Raw genomic sequence first — 24,114 nt, 5'->3', positions numbered from 1 at the left:
ATTTATTTCTTTACAGTCTCTTAAATTGTTTTAACTTTATCTTTATCTAGTTTGTGAATTGTTTCAAGAAGCAAATAGTACGGAAGCCGTATTATAAATATAGCCGTGTGCTATATTTATTTTTGCTTGCTTGTTTTGTCGTGATCAAGACTTAATTTTCTCATTATCTCGAGATAACAAAAGTCATTTTTTTATGATCTCGACCCAATTTTCTCATGACCTCGACATAACAAAAGTTGTGTTCTTGTGATTGTGATGAAAGCTTATGTGTACTCGATAGAAAGTGTTGTTTTGTTTGTAGACAGCAAAAGCATATTTTGATAGATTAGCATGGATGAACAAATGAGATTTTACTTGAACAGGGATTCGCTCAAGCTGAAATAAATTTGTCAATAATTGACAATTTAATAGTGGTGAATTTAGGGACCGTCTCTAAAGTAACTCCATAATATATACTTTTCTACTTTAAACAGCATTTAAATAGAATGACTTAAAGTCAACAAACAGTCACAAAATTACTGTACAGTGTTCATTTGGTTGTCAGCTATAATGCACACTTTTTAGATTTTTGATATTTATTCAAATAAACTGTTAAATACTATTGAAGATAGAAACATGCACATTATTACATTACAGATGGTCCCTAAATTCCAGAACATGAAACATCCAACTTTATTTATTTATCAAGTCTTACATACACGTGTGGTAATAGCAGAGACCCCAACTCATATGCATCAGCAGTCCACTTTGAAATACACAAAATTTAGAAAACAACTTTTGTTAAATCGAGATCACGAGAAAACATCTTTTAAAAACAAGAAAGCAAAAAAATATGGATGACCTCTCTCGGCTTCAGTAAAATAGAGATGCACCAATACAACATTTTTGTGCTGAGAATGACATCTACCGATATAATTTATTTGCATTTTACTCATTGTTTCAAATTATTGTTGTACAAACTGCAATTCTGTTGTCATTGTCACCCAACTCAAAATAGTAATGTCCGATAGTGGAAAAAATGCTTTTATCTGCTGATACCGATTAAGCTTTCTTTATACTCGAGCCTTTATTGACTGGAGATACACGGACGAGGCGTTTAAACTTTACCTTTTAACGTTCGTAAAAGTATTCTTTTTTTTACTAGTAAACTTTTCGTACTTTAAAAATATAAATTTAAAAGACTATGCATTGTTTCATTTGCATTGAACATAAAATGTGGCAAGTGAGGTCGGTCATTTACAGATGGGAGCCACACGCAAAGTAAAAAAAAAAAATTGTCAAAATAGTTTTTCCCACTTGTCATCCTGGCATATTGTTGCCTATTCTTTTTTTACAGTTAAAATTAAATAAAATGAAAAATACACTGCTGTGGACGTTGGAGCTTTCTTGTTCGATCAGGCGGCTTTCTGTTGTTTCCCGGACATCACACACATCTCCCATAAATCCTATATAATTCAACCAATTAGAGGACAACTTCGATATCAGTGTGTTTCCAGAAAAGTGTTTTTTATATGCATCTGACGTTCAGCCAATGGTCCGTAGGCTTGATGTCTGAGGCTGAGACTAACTACTGTAGGCACTGATGTAACAAAGCTACAGTATTTAGAAAATCAAAAAAAAACTGTAATTTTATGTAAAAATTGCCACACAAAATGCTGTTAATTTAGTTAACCAATCAAAATCAAGTTTTCTAAAAAAAATTGTGTAATGCATCCTACTATTATCTTCTTTAATTGGCTAACCAAGCCCAAAAATGTTGCTCATACAGTATATTGTGCATTTCAGATTATGATGTTGTATGTGTGTCTGTGTTGTGTAGGTTATCTCAGATCTGGAGTCATGGAACGAGGAGCTGTCTCAACAGATGAACGAGTTTGACACTGAAGATCTGACGCTAGCCGAACAGAGACTGCAGCATCATGCTGATAAAGCCCTCACAATGAACAACCTCACCTTTCACGTCATCCATCAGGGACAGGAACTGCTGCAGTACGTCACGGAGGTTCAGGCATCAGGTGAGCATAAGTAATAATAAACATCATTTATGCTTCAATTGTTTGCAAATAATTTAAAGGGGACAGAGAATGAAATACTATTTTTACCTTGTCTTTGTTGAATAATGGTAGTCTACCCGCATTCACGAACATACAAAAAGTGCTAGACATGCTAAACATCTCAGTCTCAAAGTAATTCCTCTTTAAGAAATGTCAGCCAGAAAACGGCCCAATCTGAAAAACTGATGCTTATGACATCACAGGCATCTCCCTGCCCCTCCACTTTAAAATAATTGGCAAAATTTTTTGAGTGGCAGCAAAGTCAGCCAATCAGTAATGAGATTGCAAGTTAAGCCAGTAGGGGGAGCCAAATAGGTGCAAAACCACTTGTTTAAAAAATCCCCCACCCTAATAGAGCTATCTGAGAGAGGTTTTTAGGAAGCTTCTAAGGCATTACAGACCCAAACAAAAACATTTTTGTCTACATGTCACATCACAGAACAAGGATAAATACCCCGTTCAATCATTCTATGTCACCTTTAAGCAAACTAATACCAAAATGCCTACCATGGCATTTGTGTTATGGTTTTACTTTAAAATCAGATTTGTTTTGAGATGTTTGAGTAGCAAGAACTGTATGCATCAGTATCATATGGGTGATCGTATAATTGCAGGTACATTTGGTGTCTGCTTTTTTTCGAAAGTTGTTGTTCGAATTAGTCAGACCTGTGATCTGTGATAGGATCTGATGTACAGTATAGTCTGTGCATGTGCGTGTGCTTGCACCATCTTTGTGTGCATTTCTGCATCGATGTGCATTTAAAAAAATCAAACAGGAGCCGCAGAGTAACAAAGTGTGTGTATTTGTGCTTTTTCTGTAAGCCGTACGTTTGCGGTCACTAGATCACTGTCGTAAAGCATCAGAGATGAGTGTATGTGTGGGACAGAGGGTTAAACCACAGCAGGCTTAAGGGGGGAGGAGAAGCAGCAGCTAAACGTTAAACTCTAAAGCTAAACACAGCAGGTCCAACCAGACTTCCAGCACCCCTCCCTTATTCTGCCCTGGCCCTGTAATCCTATAGACGCACACCGCCTAACAAAATCACTGGACACACACACACACTAGATTTGACATCTGACAGCACACACAGAAATCCACATTTTGCTATCAGCATCTGTGGAGTATACACGCACAAAAAAAGCAAAGCTGGAGAACACACAGAGCTTTAACCCAATGCAGCTGTGGGCTACAGGTGTAAAATGTAAGTATGTTTGCGTGTGTGCGAGTGTGTGTGATGGCGTGCATGTGTGCCAAGCATGCTAAGACCAATGTAGCTGGACTGCTATACATGCTGGTTGCTTTATGGTTTACAACATGTACAGTATGTACTTTAGGGTAAAGGTTTGGTTTAGGGTAGGTTGCATGTAATTATGGATACTTAACTGTTATTACTATAGTAAGTACATGTAACACACAGTAAAATTAAGTGTTAAAGGTATCCGGATGATTTTGACTTTAAAACAAAATCATTTTTGGTCTTATTTATTGAATTAATGTCTCGCCTTTATTCTGCACACGATTTATTAGTGGATGTTATTATTTCAAATACTTTTTTGGTTTGTTTGTCCTGTCAAAATATATTAACTTACTTAATTTTTATTTTCTGCTGATGTAATCGAGTCCATGTGGGTGGGAACAAAAACCAACCAATAATATTTGCAGTGACACAATGTCGAAATGAACCCTGCTTTTGTTTTATTGAAGTCACATTTGTGAAGTACATCTCATAAAGTGATTGATGAGCACCTGTCAATCTCTGTTAATGATAAGTGTCAGTAGAAGTGTTGTGTGTCGCTGGGCTGTTGGGTAATAAGTCACCTGTTCATTTTTTAAATTCTCATCAAATTGGTTTTCAATTAAAGCATGTGTAATTCTCCGACCTTTCACCTCTAACAGCTGTTTATTTTGGCCTGTATTCTTTACTTGGGTCTTGCGCTGTTGATCTCCGTTGGCGTGCCGCAGGCTTCGGCCAAAAATCACAGCTATTCTCAAGCTCAATCGATGTATGAATGCATTGCTGTAACGAGAATTTAAGTTGTTGCCTGCTTTTAAAAATGGGCCTGGATGTACATATATTTTGTAAATAGTTTGTTTCAGTGGAGATTGTTGACATTCTTGTGTTACACCTGTCTGTATCTTTATCTCTGTGTGTAAAGGTGTGGAGTTGTTGTGTGATCGTGATGTTGATATGGCCACGCGGGTGCAGGATCTGTTGGATTTCCTGCATGAGAAACAGCAGGAGCTGGACGCAGCAGCAGAGCAGCACAGACGTCACCTGGAGCAATGTGTGCAGCTACGTCACCTGCAGGCCGAGGTCAAACAGGTAACATGCACACCTTGCACTGTGTGTCTGACTCAATCATCCATCCATCAATCTATTCATCTGTCGGCCTACCTGACTGTCTCCATCCATCTATCAACCTGTCTGTCTGACTGTCTCTGTCCATCTACCAGCCTGTCTGTGTCCATCCATCTGTCTACCTGTCGGTCTGACTGTCTTTCTGTCTTCATTGATCTGTCTACCTGTCCAACCCAGTATCACGCTAAAGCGTGTAATACACACGCTGGTCCACTACAGGATTTGTGTCAGTGACACGCTTTGCCTACTCTAGGCGTGAAGATGACACACATCTATGAGGATGACAATCAATAGGGGGCGGTGTTTCAGCAGCGATTGCATTCTGTGATTGTTTGGTTCCCCCTTGTATGTTTAAATGAGCAGATTCACAGTTAACCAAAAGCATTCTCTTAAACCGGGTATTTTTTTCATTTACAGTTTATTTTAAGCACTACATTCCGTGCTAAATTAATAAAACTACTTGTTTAAAAAAACTAAAACTGAACTTAATATAATATGCAGTCACTGCAGCTTTCTCTGATTAATTAATTTGCTGATTATCAAACAGTCAACCAACAATGCTGCTAACCTTACTTAGTACTGACTTCTCTGTGGCCTTAACAGTGAGGTTATATTATTAACGTTACAACAAATACCTAACATAAACACAGGATTTACTCAATTTTAGTAACATTAATCACTCAATTTTCAAGTTAGCCTTACCCAGGGAAGTCCGGAGAATGTAGTGCCACTGCGTCACTTCACTTGTTGTAGGTGTTGGCATTTAGGAAATTACCGCCTCCTATTGTTTATCATCCTCATAAATTTTAACGCCTAGAAAAATGTGTTATTGTCACGCCTAGAAGAGGCAAACCGTGACACTGACACGCATCCTGTAGTGGACCAGCATGTGTATTACACGCTTTGGCGTGATACCTTGTTGACCTGTCTGACTGTCTCCATTCATCTGTCTACCTATCTGTCTAATGGTCTCAACCCGTCTACCTGTCTGTCTGTCTGTCTCTATCCATTTGTCTAACTATTTGTTTGTCTGTCTGTCTGACTGTCTCCATCAATTTATCTGCCTCTACAAGTCCATCTCTCTTTCTGTCTTTATATGTCTGTCAATCCATCCATCCAACCAACCATTTATTCATCCATCCTTCTGACTGCTGGTTGGTCTGTCTCTCTCTCTATCTGTCTGTCTGTCTACCCATCTGTGACACACATCCACACACACATCAACATGCTAAATTACTGTTTCATTGCCACTGTACACAAAGCTCTTTAAAGCAGCATTTAACCAGGCGGACAGCAGAGTTGTTGGTCATTAACTCAATCTTTGCCTCTTTGTTGTATTTTATTTAAACTACCTGCTTTTTAACCCTAATACCCCAGTGACTGATCTTTTACTTTCACACTTACTGTCTTGTTTAATATGTATCATGGTCAATTATGCAATAGAGACTCTATTTTAGAGGTATGAGTTACCTCTGTCTGTACCTGAGCAATGACTCATGAGTAGTAAATGTGGGCTAAACAGATCCTGACAGTGCGGTACAGTGAAGTCTCTGACACCTGTGGCTGGTTGTATAAACTGCTTAGACTAGTCTTACAAAGTCACTCATCTTTCTTTTTTCTTTCTTTAAGTCAGCTATAAAAAAGGTAGATAGATAGATTTTGAAGCCGAAAACTGTTGACTACTTTGTCAGATTCTCTGAGTGAAACTCACCGAGTGGTCAGGGGTGTTCATTGATATGCTCACACAAAAATCGCTGCAAAAGATGCTTTCCAACAGCTGTTTTAGCATTCGTTGTTAACTTGTGGACCTATTTTTCCAAACGCCTCACACCCGTACATTCTTCCGCTTAGAGCTTGAATAATAAACACTCCAGCCCAGGTGGTGGCGCTAATCCGCCTTTGCCAATTGCAAGAATAGAAACAAAGTTCCCGGCGCGGAGTAATACCGTACCTCACAGCACATCTAATACAAGTAATGGAGTTGGTAAAAACTACAATAAAACCTGTTGGAAAGCATCTTTTGCAGCGATTTTTGTGTGAGCATATCAGTGAACACCCCTGACCACTCGGTGAGTTTCACGTCTTTGTAAACGAAAGTTTAATGCATTTTAGGAAGGATTGTTCATGTGCACCTATGCAGCCATTATAGAGGTGGGGGCTGATACAACAAACACCCGAAAATTCTCGGGCCAGCATCCTATGTCCAAATTTCAGTCAAAACCGTTCTATTTCATCATAAACAATCTGAAAACAGGGCTTTAAGTGTAAAATACCGAACTTGTCCTTTAATAATCATTATTACAGTGCATTGAAAATGCGCTGTACTGTTCTTACTGGGCTTTTTATTATTATTATTAGTGGTGCTTGCATTTATGCAAGGCATCACTATTACTATTGCTCATATTTATTAGTGGTGCTTGCATTTATGCAAAGCATCACTATTACTATTCCTCAAAGATATTATTAGTGGTGCTTGCATTTATGCAAAGCATCACTATTACTATCTTGCATACTTATTATTATTAGTGGTGCTTGCATTTATGCAAAGCATCACTATTACTATCTTGCATACTTATTATTATTATTATTCTTCTTTTTCTGGACACTTTTTTGGCGCGTAACTCGTCCCGCACGCTTTGTCGTAGACCCATAAATTAGGGCTCAAAACGACCGGCTTATTGAGGAGAGGACTGCTATGACTTTTATAAGCGATCGGGTGCAGGATTTCCGAAAGGGGGGCGAAAAACCACCCAAAAAATCCCATTGACTTAACATTGCGCCCAACTTTGACGAGTCATAGCTCCGCTCGAGGATTTTGTAGAAACATGTGGGTTATAACATTTGAAGAGGGTGGTAGGCTCTTTAAGAACATGGATCACAATGGGGTGTAAGTTGTACCCCTGGGGTGTAAGAGGTGCCCAAAAGTGCCCCAATGAAAAGTCAATGGGGCAAAATCCCATAGACTTACCATTGCAAAAATTTTGACGGGTCATAGGTCCGAGCCAGGATTTCATAGAAACATGTGGGTTACTACATTTGAAGAGGGTGCTAGACTCTGTCAGGACGTCCCCCACAATGGGGTGTAAGGTTACCATAGCAACCATTTTGGGCACCCTAGCAACCTATACCATAGACTGCCATTATAAAATGCCTGGTGCACCACAGTGTCATAGAGACATGGGGGTGGGCTCATTTTACTCAGGCATCCAATCAGTCTCTCAGGATCCTTACAGACTTACTAAGCCACGCCCCTAGCAACCACTTTTGAGCACCCTAGCAACATAAAATACAAACAGTTATATCTCGGCATCAGAACATCGTAGAGACACGGGGGTTGGACCGTTTGACTCGTGACTCGGAGTGTAATCACTAGTGGATGCCAATTTTCTCCCTAGCAACCAAATACATTACCCTAGCAACAGAGTAAACAAAGCCTTTTATCTCCACATCAGAACATTGCAGAGACACGGGGGTTGGACCGTTTGAGTCGTATCTCGGAGTGTAATCACTAGTGGATGCCAATTTTTTCCCTAGCAACCAAATACAGTACCCTAGCAACAGAGTAAACAAAGCCTTATATCTCCGCATCAGAACATCGTAGAGACACGGGGGTTGGACCGTTTGACTCGTGACTCGGAGTGTAATCACTAGTGGATGCCAATTTTCTCCCTAGCAACCAAATACATTACCCTAGCAACAGAGTAAACAAAGCCTTTTATCTCCACATCAGAACATTGCAGAGACACGGGGGTTGGACCGTTTGAGTCGTATCTCGGAGTGTAATCACTAGTGGATGCCAATTTTTTCCCTAGCAACCAAATACAGTACCCTAGCAACAGAGTAAACAAAGCCTTATATCTCCGCATCAGAACATCGTAGAGACACGGGGGTTGGACCGTTTGAGTCGTATCTCGGAGTGTAATCAGTAGTGGATGCCAATTTTCTCCCTAGCAACCAAATACAGTACCCTAGCAACCGAATAAACAAAGCCTTATATCTTCGCATCAGAATATCGTAGAGACATGTGGGTTGAATTGTTTTACTTTTGGCTTGAAGTATAATCATATATTGTCCCCCGAAATTTGCCACGGCAAGCACCACTCACATTTTCTTCAGGAAATGTACCTATCTAGTTATTATTATTATTATTATTCTTTTTCTGGACACTTTTTCGGCGCGTAACTCGTCCCGCACGCTTTGTCGTAGACCCATAAATTAGGGCTCAAATCGACCGGCTTATTGAGGAGAGGTGTGCTATGACTTTTATAAGCGATCGGGTGCAGGATTTCCGAAAGGGGGGCGAAAAACCACCCAAAAAATCCCATTGACTTAACATTGCGCCAAACTTTGACGAGTCATAGCTCCGCTCGAGGATTTTGTAGAAACATGTGGGTTACAACATTTGAAGAGGGTGGTAGGCTCTGTAAAAACATGGATCACAATGGGGTGTAAGTTGTACCCCTGGGGTGTAAGAGGTGCCCAAAAGTGCCCCAATGAAAAGTCAATGGGGCAAAATCCCATAGACTTACCATTGCAAAAATTTTGACGGGTCATAGGTCCGAGCCAGGATTTCATAGAAACATGTGGGTTACTAAATTTGAAGAGGGTGCTAGACTCTGTCAGGACGTCCCCCACAATGGGGTGTAAGGTTACCATAGCAACCATTTTGGGCACCCTAGCAACCTATACCATAGACTGCCATTATAAAATGCCCGGATGGATATCTTTGCACCACAGTGTCATAGAGACATGGGGGTGGGCTCATTTTACTCAGGCATCCAATCAGTCTCTCAGGATCCTTACAGACTTACTAAGCCACGCCCCTAGCAACCACTTTTGAGCACCCTAGCAACATAAAATACAAACAGTTATATCTCGGCATCAGAACATCGTAGAGACACGGGGGTTGGACCGTTTTACTTGTGACTAGGGGTGTAACAATTGGGCACATCATTGGCCACTCCCAAGCCACGCCCCTAGCAACCAAATTTGAGCACCCTAGCAACCGAATAAACAAAGCCTTATATCTCCGCATCAGAACATCGTAGAGACACGGGGTTTGGACCGTTTTACATGTGACTCGGAGTGTAATCACTGGGCACATCATTGGCCACTCCCAAGCCACGCCCCTAGCAACCAAATACAGTACCCTAGCAACAGAGTAAACAAAGCCTTATATCTCCGCATCAGAACATCGTAGAGACACGGGGTTTGGACCGTTTTACTTGTGACTCGGAGTGTAATCACTGGGCACATAATTGGCCACTCCCAAGCCACGCCCCTAGCAACCAAATACAGTACCCTAGCAACAGAGTAAACAAAGCCTTATATCTCCGCATCAGAACATCGTAGAGACACGGGGGTTGGACCGTTTTACTTGTGACTCGGAGTGTAATCACTGGGCACATCATTGGCCACTCCCAAGCCACGCCCCTAGCAACCAAATACAGTACCCTAGCAACAGAGTAAACAAAGCCTTATATCTCCACATCAGAACATCGTAGAGACATGGGGGTTGGACCGTTTGACTCATGACTCGGAGGGTAATCACTAGTGGATGCCATTTTTTTCCCTAGCAACCAAATACAGTACCCTAGCAACAGAGTAAACAAAGCCTTATATCTCCGCATCAGAACATCGTAGAGACATGGGGTTTGGACCGTTTGACTCGTGACTCGGAGGGTAATCACTAGTGGATGCCATTTTTTTCCCTAGCAACCAAATACAGTACCCTAGCAACAGAGTAAACAAAGCCTTATATCTCCGCATCAGAACATCGTAGAGACACGGGGGTTGGACCGTTTGACTCATGACTCGGAGGGTAATCACTAGTGGATGCAATTTTTTTCCCTAGCAACCAAATACAGTACCCTAGCAACAGAGTAAACAAAGCCTTATATCTCCGCATCAGAACATCGTAGAGACACGGGGGTTGGACCGTTTGACTCGTGACTCGGAGGGTAATCACTAGTGGATGCCATTTTTTTCCCTAGCAACCAAATACATTACCCTAGCAACAGAGTAAACAAAGCCTTTTATCTCCACATCAGAACATCGCAGAGACACGGGGGTTGGACCGTTTGACTCGTATCTCGGAGTGTAATCACTAGTGGATGCCAATTTTTTCCCTAGCAACCAAATACAGTACCCTAGCAACAGAGTAAACAAAGCCTTATATCTCTGCATCAGAACATCGTAGAGACACGGGGGTTGGACCGTTTTACTTTTGGCTTGGAGTATAATCATAAATTGTCCCCTGAAATTTGCCACGGCAAGCACCACTCACATTTTCTTCAGGAAATGTACCTATCTAGTTATTATTATTCTTTTTCTGGACACTTTTTCGGCGCGTAACTCGTCCCGCATGCTTTGTCGTAGACCCATAAATTAGGGCTCAAATCGACCGGATTATTGAGGAGAGGTGTGCTATGACTTTTATAAGCGATCGGGTGCAGGATTTCCGAAAGGGGCGCGAAAAACCTCCCGAAAACGTCCCATTGACTTTACATTGCGCCCAACTTTGACGAGTCATAGCTCCGCTCGAGGATTTTGTAGAAACATGTGGGTTACAACATTTGAAGAGGGTGGTAGGCTCTGTAAGAACATGGATCACAATGGGGTGTAAGTTGTACCCCTGGGGTGTAAGAGGTGCCCAAAAGTGCCCCAATGAAAAGTCAATGGGGCAAAATCCCATAGACTTACCATTGCAAAAATTTTGACGGGTCATAGGTCCGAGCCAGGATTTCATAGAAACATGTGGGTTACTAAATTTGAAGAGGGTGCTAGACTCTGTCAGGACGTCCCCCACAATGGGGTGTAAGGTTACCATAGCAACCATTTTGGGCACCCTAGCAACCTATACCATAGACTGCCATTATAAAATGCCCGGATGGATATCTTTGCACCACAGTGTCATAGAGACATGGGGGTGGGCTCATTTTACTCAGGCATCCAATCAGTCTCTCAGGATCCTTACAGACTTACTAAGCCACGCCCCTAGCAACCAAATTTGAGCACCCTAGCAACCGAATAAACAAAGCCTTATATCTCCGCATCAGAACATCGTAGAGACACGGGGTTTGGACCGTTTTACTTGTGACTCGGAGTGTAATCACTGGGCACATCATTGGCCACTCCCAAGCCACGCCCCTAGCAACCAAATACAGTACCCTAGCAACAGAGTAAACAAAGCCTTATATCTCCGCATCAGAACATCGTAGAGACACGGGGGTTGGACCGTTTTACTTGTGACTCGGAGTGTAATCACTGGGCACATAATTGGCCACTCCCAAGCCACGCCCCTAGCAACCAAATACAGTACCCTAGCAACAGAGTAAACAAAGCCTTATATCTCCACATCAGAACATCGTAGAGACATGGGGGTTGGACCGTTTGACTCATGACTCGGAGGGTAATCACTAGTGGATGCCATTTTTTTCCCTAGCAACCAAATACAGTACCCTAGCAACAAAGTAAACAAAGCCTTATATCTCCGCATCAGAACATCGTAGAGACATGGGGTTTGGACCGTTTGACTCGTGACTCGGAGGGTAATCACTAGTGGATGCCATTTTTTTCCCTAGCAACCAAATACAGTACCCTAGCAACAGAGTAAACAAAGCCTTATATCTCCGCATCAGAACATCGTAGAGACACGGGGGTTGGACCGTTTGACTCATGACTCGGAGGGTAATCACTAGTGGATGCAATTTTTTTCCCTAGCAACCAAATACAGTACCCTAGCAACAGAGTAAACAAAGCCTTATATCTCCGCATCAGAACATCGTAGAGACACGGGGGTTGGACCGTTTTACTTTTGGCTTGGAGTATAATCATATATTGTCCCCCGAAATTTGCCACGGCAAGCACCACTTCACATTTTCTTCAGGAAATGTACCTATCTAGTTATTATTATTATATTTTATTCTTACATCTGCACGTTTTTTCGGCACCTAACTCGTCCCGCACGGTTTGTCGTAGACCCATGAAAGAGGGCTCAAATCGAGCGGCTTATTGAGGAGAGGTGTGCTATGACTTTTATAAGCGATCGGGTGCAGGATTTCGGAAAGGGGTGCGAAAAACCACCCGAAAAATCCCATTGACTTAACATTGCGCCCAACTTTGACGAGTCATAGCTCCGCTCGAGGATTTTGTAGAAACATGTGGGTTATAACATTTGAAGACGGTGGTAGGCTCTGTAAGAACATACATCACAATGGGGTGTCAGTTGTACCCCTGGGGTGTAAGAGGCTCCCAAAAGTGCCCTAATGAAAAGTCAATGGGACAGGGAACACGCCCATATAAGGGAATAAAAATGTTCCTGATGGGATATCTTCGCATTGCAGCTTCGTAGGGACAAGGGGGTGGGCTTATTTTTGTCAGGCACCCAATCAGTCTCTCAGGAACTTCCCAGAGCTATTAAGCCACACCCCTAGCAACCATTTTGGGCACCCTAGCAACATCTCCCATAGACTGCCATTATAAAATGCCCAAATGGATATCTTTGCATCACAGTGTCATACAAACATGGGGGTGGGCTCATTTTACTCAGGCATCCAATCGGTACAGAGTTATTAAGCCACGCCCCTAGCAACCAAATATGAGCACCCTAGCAACAAAACAAACAAAGCCTTATATCTTCGCATCAGAACATCGTAGAAACACGGGGGTTGGACCGTTTTACTTTGTCAGGCACCCAATCAGTCTCTCAGGAACTTCCCAGAGCTATTAAGCCACACCCCTAGCAACCATTTTGGGCACCCTAGCAACATCTCCCATAGACTGCCATTATAAAATGCCCAAATGGATATCTTTGCATCACAGTGTCATACAAACATGGGGGTGGGCTCATTTTACTCAGGCATCCAATCGGTACAGAGTTATTAAGCCACGCCCCTAGCAACCAAATATGAGCACCCTAGCAACAAAACAAACAAAGCCTTATATCTTCGCATCAGAACATCGTAGAAACACGGGGGTTGGACCGTTTTACTTTGTGACTCGGAGTGTAACAACTGGTCACATCATTGGCCACTCCCAAGCCCCTCCCCTAGCAACCAAATACAGTACCCTAGCAACAGAGTAAACAAAGCCTTATATCTCCGCATCAGAACATCATAGAGACACGGGGGTTGGACCGTTTGACTCGTGACTCAGAGTGTAATCATTATGGGATGCCAATTTTTTCCCTAGCAACCAAATACAGCACCCTAGCAACAGAGTAAACAAAGCCTTATATCTCCGCATCAGAACATCGTAGAGACACGGGGGTTGGACCGTTTGACTCGTGACTCTGAGTGTAATCATTATGGGATGCCAATTTTTTCCCTAGCAACCAAATACAGTACCCTAGCAACAGAGTAAACAAAGCCTTATATCTCCGCATCAGAACATCGTAGAGACACGGGGGTTGGACCGTTTGACTCGTGACTCTGAGTGTAATCATTATGGGATGCCAATTTTTTCCCTAGCAACCAAATACAGTACCCTAGCAACAGAGTAAACAAAGCCTTATATCTCCGCATCAGAACATCTTAGAGACACGGGGGTTGGACCGTTTGACTCGTGACTCAGAGTGTAATCATTATGGGATGCCAATTTTTTCCCTAGCAACCAAATACAGCACCCTAGCAACAGAGTAAACAAAGCCTTATATCTCCGCATCAGAACATCGTAGAGACACGGGGGTTGGACCGTTTGACTTGTGACTCGAAGGGTATTCACTAGTGGATGCCATTTTTTCCCTAGCAACCAAATACAGTACCCTAGCAACAGACTAAACAAAGCCTTATATCTCCGCATCAGAACATCTTAGAGACACGGGGGTTGGACCGTTTGACTCGTGACTCAGAGTGTAATCATTATGGGATGCCAATTTTTTCCCTAGCAACCAAATACAGCACCCTAGCAACAGAGTAAACAAAGCCTTATATCTCCGCATCAGAACATCGTAGAGACACGGGGGTTGGACCGTTTGACTCGTGACTCTGAGTGTAATCATTATGGGATGCCAATTTTTTCCCTAGCAACCAAATACAGTACCCTAGCAACAGAGTAAACAAAGCCTTATATCTCCGCATCAGAACATCGTAGAGACACGGGGGTTGGACCGTTTGACTCGTGACTCTGAGTGTAATCATTATGGGATGCCAATTTTTTCCCTAGCAACCAAATACAGTACCCTAGCAACAGAGTAAACAAAGCCTTATATCTCAGCATCAGAACATTGTAGAGACACGGGGGTTGGACCGTTTGACTCGTGACTCAGAGTGTAATCATTATGGGATGCCAATTTTTTCCCTAGCAACCAAATACAGTACCCTAGCAACAGAGTAAACAAAGCCTTATATCTCCACATCAGAACATCGTAGAGACATGGGGGTTGGACCGTTTGACTCATGACTCGGAGGGTAATCACTAGTGGATCCCATTTTTTTCCCTAGCAACCAAATACAGTACCCTAGCAACAGAGTAAACAAAGCCTTATATCTCCGCATCAGAACATCGTAGAGACACGGGGGTTGGACCGTTTTACTTGTGACTCGGAGTGTAATCACTGGGCACATCATTGGCTACTCCCAAGCCACGCCCCTAGCAACCAAATACAGTACCCTAGCAACAGAGTAAACAAAGCCTTATATCTCCACATCAGAACATCGTAGAGACATGGGGGTTGGACCGTTTGACACATGATTCGGAGGGTAATCACTAGTGGATGCCATTTTTTTCCCTAGCAACCAAATACAGTACCCTAGCAACAGAGTAAACAAAGCCTTATATCTCCGCATCAGAACATCGTAGAGACATGGGGTTTGGACCGTTTGACTCGTGACTCGGAGGGTAATCACTAGTGGATGCCATTTTTTTCCCTAGCAACCAAATACAGTACCCTAGCAACAAAGTAAACAAAGCCTTATATCTCCGCATCAGAACATCGTAGAGACACGGGGGTTGGACCGTTTGACTCATGACTCGGAGGGTAATCACTAGTGGATGCAATTTTTTTCCCTAGCAACCAAATACAGTACCCTAGCAACAGAGTAAACAAAGCCTTATATCTCCGCATCAGAACATCGTAGAGACACGGGGGTTGGACCGTTTGACTCGTGACTCGGAGGGTAATCACTAGTGGATGCCATTTTTTTCCCTAGCAACCAAATACAGTACCCTAGCAACAGAGTAAACAAAGCCTTATATTTCCCCTTATCAGAACATCGTAGAGACACGGGGTTTGGACCGTTTGACTCGTGACTCGGAGGGTAATCACTAGTGGATGCCATTTTTTTCCCTAGCAACCAAATACAGTACCCTAGCAACAGAGTAAACAAAGCCTTATATCTCCGCATCAGAACATCTTAGAGACACGGGGGTTGGACCGTTTGACTCATGACTCGGAGGGTAATCACTAGTGGATGCCATTTTTTCCCTAGCAACCAAATACAGTACCCTAGCAACAGAGTAAACAAACCCTTATATCTCCGCATCAGAACATCGTAGAGACACGGGGTTTGGACCGTTTGACTCGTGACTCGGAGTGTAATCACTAGTGGATGCCAATTTTCTCCCTAGCAACCAAATACATTACCCTAGCAACAGAGTAAACAAAGCCTTTTATCTCCACATCAGAACATCGCAGAGACACGGGGGTTGGACCGTTTGACTCGTATCTCGGAGTGTAATCACTAGTGGATGCCAATTTTTTCCCTAGCAACCAAATACAGTACCCTAGCAACAGAGTAAACAAAGCCTTATATCTCCGCATCAGAACATCGTAGAGACACGGGGGTTTGACCGTTTGACTCGTGACTCGGAGTGTAATCACTAGTGGATGCCAATTTTCTCCCTAGCAACCAAATACAGTACCCTAGCAACCGAATAAACAAAGCCTTATATCTTCGCATCAGAATATCGTAGAGACATGTGGGTTGAATTGTTTTACTTTTGGCTTGGAGTATAATCATATATTGTCCCCCGAAATTTGCCACGGCAAGCACCACTCACATTTTCTTCAGGAAATGTACCTATCTAGTTATTATTATTATTCTTCCAACCAAATTTCGGCAATTAATACGGCTCGAACCGCTTAACTTAGAAACTTCATTCAAACTCTCAAACGTGCGGACTATTCGGGAATAGTGGGCTATGACTTTTATAAGCGATCGGGGGTACGGTCTTCGCCCCAGGGGCGAAAAAGCAGCCGAAAAATCCCATTGACTTAACATGGAGACAAACTTTGACGAGTCGTAGCTCAGACCTAGAATTTTACAGAAACTTGTGACTTGCCACATTTGAAGAGGCTGGCAGGCTCTGTAAGAACATACCTCACAATGGGGTGAAAGTTGTACCCCTGGGGTGTAAGAGGTCCCCAAATTTCCCCATAGACTTATAATGGGGCAGGAATCATGCCCATATAAGGAACTAAAAACGTCCCGAATGGGATATCTTTGCAGCGCAGTGTCATAGAGACATGGGGGTGGGCTCATTTTACTCAGGCATCCAATCAGTCCCTTAGGATCCTTATTGAGCTATCAAGCCACGCCCCTAGCAACCATTTTGGGCACCCTAGCAACATCTCCCATAGACTGCCATTATAAAATGCCCAGATGGATATCTTTGCAGCACAGTGTCACAGAGACATGGGGGTGGGCTCATTTTACTCAGGCATCCAATCAGTCTCTCACCATCCTTATTGAGGTATTAAGCCACGCCCCTAGCAACCAAATATGAGCAGCCTAGCAACATAATAAACAAAGCCTTATATCTCTGGATCCGGACATCATAGAGACATGGGGGTCGGGTCTTTGGGTCATATTAGCTTCATGCTAGCTTCATGCTAAGTCATGCTAGCTTCATGCTAGTTTCATGCTAGCTTTATGCTAATTTTATAATAAATCTTGCTAACTTAATGTTAAATCATGCTAGCTTCATGTTAAATCTTGTTAGCTTCATGCTAAATCATGCTAGCTTCATGCTAATCATGCTAGCATCATCTTAATCATGCTAGCATCATGCTAATAATGCTAGGATCATGCTAATTTCATGCTAAATTCATGCTAACTTCATGGTAATCATGTTAGCATCATGCTAGCTTCATGCAAATTATGCTAGCTTCATGCTAATCATACTAACATCATGTTAGCTTTATGCTAATCATGATAACATCATGCTAGCTTCATGCTAATCATGCTAGCATCGTGCTAGCTTCATGCTAATCATGCTAGCATCGTGCTAGCTTCATGCTAATCATGCTAACATCGTGCTAGCTTCATGCTAATCATGCTAGCATCGTGCTAGCTTCATGCTAATCATGCTAGCATCGTGCTAGCTTCATGCTAATCATGCTAACATCATGCTAGCTTCATGCTAATCATGCTAACATCATGCTAACTTCATGCTAATCATGTTAGCATCATGCTAGCTTCATGCTAATCATGATAGCATCATGCTAGCTTCATGCTAATCATGCTAGCTTCATGCTAACTTCATGTTAATCATGCTAGCATCATGCTAGCTTCATGCTAATCATGTTAGCATCATGCTAGCTTCATGCTAGCTTCATGCTAATCATGCTAGCATCATGCTAACGTCATGCTAATCATGCTAGCTTCATGCTAGCTTCATGGTAATCATGCTAGCATCATGCTAGCTTCATGCTAATCATGCTAGCATCATGCTAGCTTCATGCTAGCTTCATGGTAATCATGCTAGCATCATGTTAGCTTCATGCTAATCATGCTAGCTTCGTGTTTATCATGATAACATTATACTAGCTTCATGCTAATCATGCTAGCATCGTGCTAGCTTCATGCTAATCATGCTAGCAACATGCTAGCTTCATGGTAATCATGCTAGCATCGTGCTAGCTTCATGCTAATCATGCTAGCTTCATGCTAATCATGCTAGCATCGTGCTAGCTTCATGCTAATCATGCTAGCATCGTGCTTGCTTCATGCTAATCATGCTAGCATCGTGCTAGCTTCATGCTAATCATGCTAGCATCGTGCTAGCTTCATGCTAATCATGCTAGCATCGTGCTAGCTTCATGCTAATCATGCTAGCATCGTGCTAGCTTCATGCTAGCATCATGCTAATCATGCTAGCATTATGCTAATCATGTTAGCATCATGCTAGCTTCATGCTAATCATGCTAACATCATGCTAACTTCATGCTAATCATGCTAGCATCATGCTAACTTCATGCTAATCATGCTAAAATCATGCTAGCTTCATGCTAATCATGCTAACATCATGCTAGCTTCATGCTAATCATGCTAGCTTCATGCTAATCATGCTAGCATCATGTTAACGTTATGCTGAATCATGCTAATCATGCTAGCATCATATTTCATCATGATAACTTTTTTAAATCATGCTAGCTTCACACTAAAACATGTCAACAGCCAGGTAAACTACTAGACTAAATTTCTTTTACATTTCTATCAATCAGCTTTTTGCATTTTCATGCACTGGTAATTCCTTGGGAATTGCATATCTAGTTTAATTACATTATCCAGATTAATTAATTATTTAATCAATTAATATTCCAATATAAATAAATTTGATTTATATTAACGTTTGTATTAAATTATTTAGCATTTTGATTAATGCAAATAACATGATAATTAATGTCCTATTAACTCTTTCCCCGCCATTGACGAGATATCTCGTGAATTAAGAGAAAACGCTTCCCCGCCAATGACGAGATTTTCCGTCTTTCCGCGATACCGCTATTATCCACCAGGTGGCGCCCTTCCGCAACTTTTTAAAACCGGAAGTATTGCCCTATGGCAAGCGGCTGCATGTCCGTGTCTGTTTTAAAGATCGCTCTGAATGGGATCTCTATGAAAAGTCCGTCACAAATATGGAATTATTTTTGCTTTTTGCTCAAAATATGGTGTTTTTGCAAAAACCTACCCATATTCAAAAGCTGATTGCAAAAGAACCACTAAAGGTAGGATGAAACGTTTTTTTATTGTTTGAAAGCAGAGGGTCTGTTCTTTAATTTGGTATATTGTATGTTTATATATTTAAAGAAGAACATTTTCTGGAAGGCATTAAACTTTGGTGAAAATCATGAAAAACGCTGGCGCTGGCTGGCGGTGAAAGAGTTAATAAACTTTAATATAAAGTGTTATAATTTTGAGATTGTGGTGGCATCCGTTTTGAGTGCCGGCACAGAAATCATGCAGAGGCTTAAAGGAAACAAGGATTTTATAGGGCTGTGCATGCTTAAAATGAAAAGGAAAACTAGGCCACGAGCAGCAGCTGGTAATCTCATTTCATCCTTCCATTTATTTGTTTGTTTGTTTATTTATTTATTTATTTTTTGCTGGACTGCTCTACAGAAAAGAGAACGATTAAAGACATGCTGTGGTATCAAGATTTTGAGTGGCCATGTAGGGTTGAGTGATCGTGTGAACAGGACTTTGACTGTCCTGATTAAGTGTGTGCCAATTTTTAGTATGTTTTTGTTTTTAGACAACGAATGCAGTTATTTTATCTGTCACTATCGGTACATCAGCACTGAAGCGAATGCGTAAAGTGAATCAGTGTAAAGACCATTTCAGCAGCAACAACATACTGTAAACAAATTCCTTTTGTGGCCCAAAGTAAAGTCCAAAGAAATTACCAGAATCACTTTTTACCTGAAAACGTGCATAAATAATTTTTTTCTTTTTCAAACAAAGACCCCCCCAGACAAACCCGAGAAAATTAGAACCGAGTCAGACCCAAACTAGTGGCAATTTCTTGTTTTAACATGACTGTACCCCAATGTAAACGCCAATGATGTGTGTGCAGTCTCCTGCCCCGCACGCACCAGTCGGACAAGAAGAAAACCCGCTTGCAACTAATTTGGCCTGCTACTTTATTTATTTTCCTTTGTTATCTGATGACGACATCAGGGTAACTGCTAAAATGTACATTTAAAATGTATTTACAGGTCTGTCTAAATGACAGTTAACCTACCGCCAGCCACACGATTTCACAAGTGCTCTTGGCAAACAGGTCCGTTCGGCAAAAACACATCCATTTTAAATGACCCGATGCTGCCATTATTATATCCGACCCATGAGGCACACGTGAAACTTTTAGACCTGAACTCTCGTCTCGGGTCGGACCTCTGGTTTTGTGGACCCGTGAAGACATCTCGCCCAAACTTAACTTCCGGGAACTTCCAAAAATAGAATCAATAATAAAAACCATTATGATGACACATCGTGCACTTATATATTTTGTCCAATGTGTTTCCGAAATTGTGGAATAGTCTTCCTCTCTATGTGAGGTCATCTTCATCTTTAGCCATTTTTAAGTCATCCTTGAAGACATATCTGTTCTCTTTAGCCTTTGAATAGATTATAAATGATGTGTTGATGTTGATAGAATTATGTTTTTTAAACTGTTCATTTTATTCTTTTGTAAAGCACTTTGGCTCAACCTCTGTTGTTTTTAAATGTGCTATATAAATAAAGGTTGACCTGACTTGACTTCTTTCAGGTCCTGGGTTGGATCCGTAATGGAGAGTCAATGCTCAATGCTGGACTCATCACAGCCAGCTCACTACAGGAGGCAGAACAGTTACAGAGGGAACACGAGCAGTTTCAACATGCTATTGAGGTACACACATATAAAGCATTTTACTGTGCTAAACGTTAAATAATTTGTTTCCCATGTTAGTTTGAGATCTTGTCCTTTTGGGGGCGCTAATGTGGGGAGTACACACAGAAAAAGTTGTTCACGAGATGTTCTGCATTTAGGACGAGCGCCTGTTTTTGGTTATTCATGTTTAACATTTTGTGTCAAAAAAATCTGCACCTTAATGATGTCTTTACAGTATGGAAATGGTCTTTGCTAGTCCTGACTATCTGAAATGAATAATTCAATTCAATTCAATTCAATTTTATTTATATAGCGCTTTTCACAAAAGTCAATTGTTTCAAAGCAGCTTTACATAAATAGAAGCAGTGAAAAGCACAGAAAACGACAGATAGCACAACAGAATACATGATAGCATGAGCAGTTAAATTTGCTGCGGCTATGACTCAATATTATAATTGCACGTATAGAAGAGGAAGCTAGGTAAAGCCCAAAAAGGCTGCCTCCCCGGGGTGAAAAACCCCCTAGGAGAAAAAAAAACCCCGGGACAACGCTATTTAGTTCTTTACACTTTCTCTTCTTTTGACGTCGTCTGTGATGATGTGTTTTTGTGCAGAAGACACATCAGAGCGCCCTGCAGGTGCAGCAGAAAGCCGAGGCTCTTCTGCAGGCCAATCACTATGACATGGATATGATCCGGGACTGTGCCGAGAAGGTGGCGTCTCACTGGCAGCAGCTCATGCTGAAGATGGAGGACCGACTCAAACTGGTCAACGCTTCAGTGGCTTTCTACAAGACCTCAGAGCAGGTCAGAACGGCTCTCTTGTCCTGATAGTTACTTTTTGATGTTATGACATAATTCTTTGCTTTCTTTTGGACTCTTTAGCAAAGACGCACATGCAATCTGATTCATTTGTTTGTTTTAGTTGGATTTAGTTTAATTTAGGATGTGCTTTATTTAACAACATCTTTGAATTATCTTTATTTAGAGTCTTTCCTTTCCAAATATTGCAATTTAAGTGTTGAACTAAAGGTGCATTGTGTAACTTTCAAAATGAACTCTTGACAGAAATGCAATATACTATATACATAACTATATTATCAGTGGTGTATAAAATACTTACAAAATGAACTGTATTGTTTTTATTACCTTAGAATAAGACGTTTTTACATGGAAGTCGTCACCATGTTTCTACAGTAGCTCTAAACGGACAAACTGCTCTACAGAGCGCGTTTCGTCCCTACGTGTTTGTCCTGTGGCCGCTACCGTAGCTTCTCTATGCATTTCGAAAGGGAGGGGTGAGCTGTGGACTAAGCCGTTGCATTGGTAGCATTCATAATCTCACCGCTAGATGCCGCTAAAAATCTACACAGTATTTAAATGTACAAAAATTGTATCGCTTGACAGCCCGTATACTTATTATTTGTATATAAAAAACACATATACACAATAAAACTGATCAATTAATATTTATGCATATGTGTTTTCACCTTTGCATTAATGTATGTATCTGTACACGTGTGTTTTCCAGGTATGCAGTGTGTTGGAGAGTTTAGAGCAGGAATATAAGCGAGAAGAGGACTGGTGTGGGGGAATTGATAAGCTGGGACCAAATTCAGAGTCTGAACATGTGACACCAATGATAAGCAAACACCTGGAGCAGAAAGAAGCCTTCCTCAAGGTACAGAGCACATATGAATACACACCCGCTGTCCGGTTATCAGCAAGATATTCGGATGATGGACTGCTTTATTGCAGATTCGCTTATAATTTAGTGTTTTTTTCCCGGAAGGCATGCACGCTAGCCAGACGCAATGCTGACGTCTTCCTAAAGTACCTGCACAGAAACAGCGTAAATATGCCCGGGATGCTGGCACACGTCAAGGCTCCCGAACAACAAGTCAAAAGTATGACCACATCTACCTTTTTGTCAAAATCCTTATTTTTTATTCAAGTTTCATTTTTAGGATGAAATAAATTTGGAAATGTTTGCATTATTTTGCTGCCTGAATAATTATGCAAATTAGGTAAAGGCTTAAATGTGACTGTGTCTCCTAATCTATATTATAAGATTAAGATTTAATTTCAATCTTTGACATGATCTTATTCAGTCAATATTAAAGATATCAATATCATATTTTCACAGGTTGTTCTTTATATTATGTCGGATGATTTTATGTAGCTGGGTTTTCACAGGCAGGGTACTGATCAAATACTGATGCTCCTGTCTCATTGCAGACATCTTAAATGAGCTGCTACAGAGGGAGAACCGGGTTTTGCACTTTTGGACCATGAGAAAGAGAAGACTGGATCAGTGTCAGCAATACGTGGTGTTTGAAAGAAGCGCCAAACAGGTTAGTGTCAATCAAACTGTGCACATGCAGATTCACAAGACTATGGGTATAAAGTATTAAAGGGATAGTTCACCCAAAACTGAAACTCTGTCATCATCTCTTCATATCTTTGTTATGATAAACACGAAGGAAGATACTTTGAGAGATGTTTGTATCCAAACCGGTCATGAGCCCCATTCACTCATGAATGGTTTGGTTAAAAACATTCCTCAAAATATCTTCTTTAGTGTTCATTTGAATTTTTTTTATACAGGTTTGTCACAATATAAGAGTAAGAAAATGATGAAGGAATACCCCCAGATTTTTTGGTGAACTGTCCCTTTAAGTACGTGCTACTGAGAGAAAAGGGTGCATCTGTAATTGATACAGCAATAGACAGATGTGAAAAAACATGTTTAAAACATAAAGGCAGCAGTCTTTGCAAGCAAAAAAAGAAAAGAAAAGCAAAATATGTGTAACAGGCCAATTATTTTACAGATTTTGTGGCAGAATTTTGGTTTGTGCTTATCTTGTTTACTTGTATGTCAATAAAATGCCTTAAACCTAACATTAGCATTAGCAAAGTCTAAGATGTCCTTCAAGTTTTAGAGTGTACTTTTAAATCCAGTTTAGTTTGAACGACTGGAGGCTTCAGACCACAACTACTATTCCTGGAGTTTAAAATGACAAAATCACATCAGGTCAAGCGCTCAGTGGTTTGTGTGCCGGCTATAAAAACGCTATGGAATTTCAACCATTATGTATCACATACT

The 24,114-nt window shown here is 41.3% G+C and overlaps 1 protein-coding gene across 4 annotated transcripts in view; it reads left to right on the top strand.

Moving 5' to 3' along the window:
• triob (trio Rho guanine nucleotide exchange factor b) overlaps positions 1-24,114 on the top strand; it is a 166,731-nt gene that overhangs the window by 97,665 nt on the left and 44,952 nt on the right. For all 4 annotated transcript variants that reach the window (XM_065246252.2, XM_065246251.2, XM_065246253.2 and 1 more), the window contains 7 exons: positions 1,820-2,015; positions 4,212-4,378; positions 20,909-21,028; positions 21,624-21,815; positions 22,540-22,689; positions 22,801-22,915; positions 23,247-23,362. In XM_065246252.2, coding sequence (XP_065102324.2) covers positions 1,820-2,015; positions 4,212-4,378; positions 20,909-21,028; positions 21,624-21,815; positions 22,540-22,689; positions 22,801-22,915; positions 23,247-23,362 — 1,056 coding nt within the window. The remainder of the gene's footprint in view (positions 1-1,819; positions 2,016-4,211; positions 4,379-20,908; positions 21,029-21,623; positions 21,816-22,539; positions 22,690-22,800; positions 22,916-23,246; positions 23,363-24,114) is intronic.

This window comes from Paramisgurnus dabryanus, chromosome 13, assembly GCF_030506205.2.
Source record: "Paramisgurnus dabryanus chromosome 13, PD_genome_1.1, whole genome shotgun sequence".
Classification (NCBI taxonomy): domain Eukaryota; kingdom Metazoa; phylum Chordata; class Actinopteri; order Cypriniformes; family Cobitidae; genus Paramisgurnus; species Paramisgurnus dabryanus.
The sequence above is the reverse complement of the archived record's forward strand: the minus strand, read 5'-3'. Positions and strand labels throughout refer to the sequence as shown.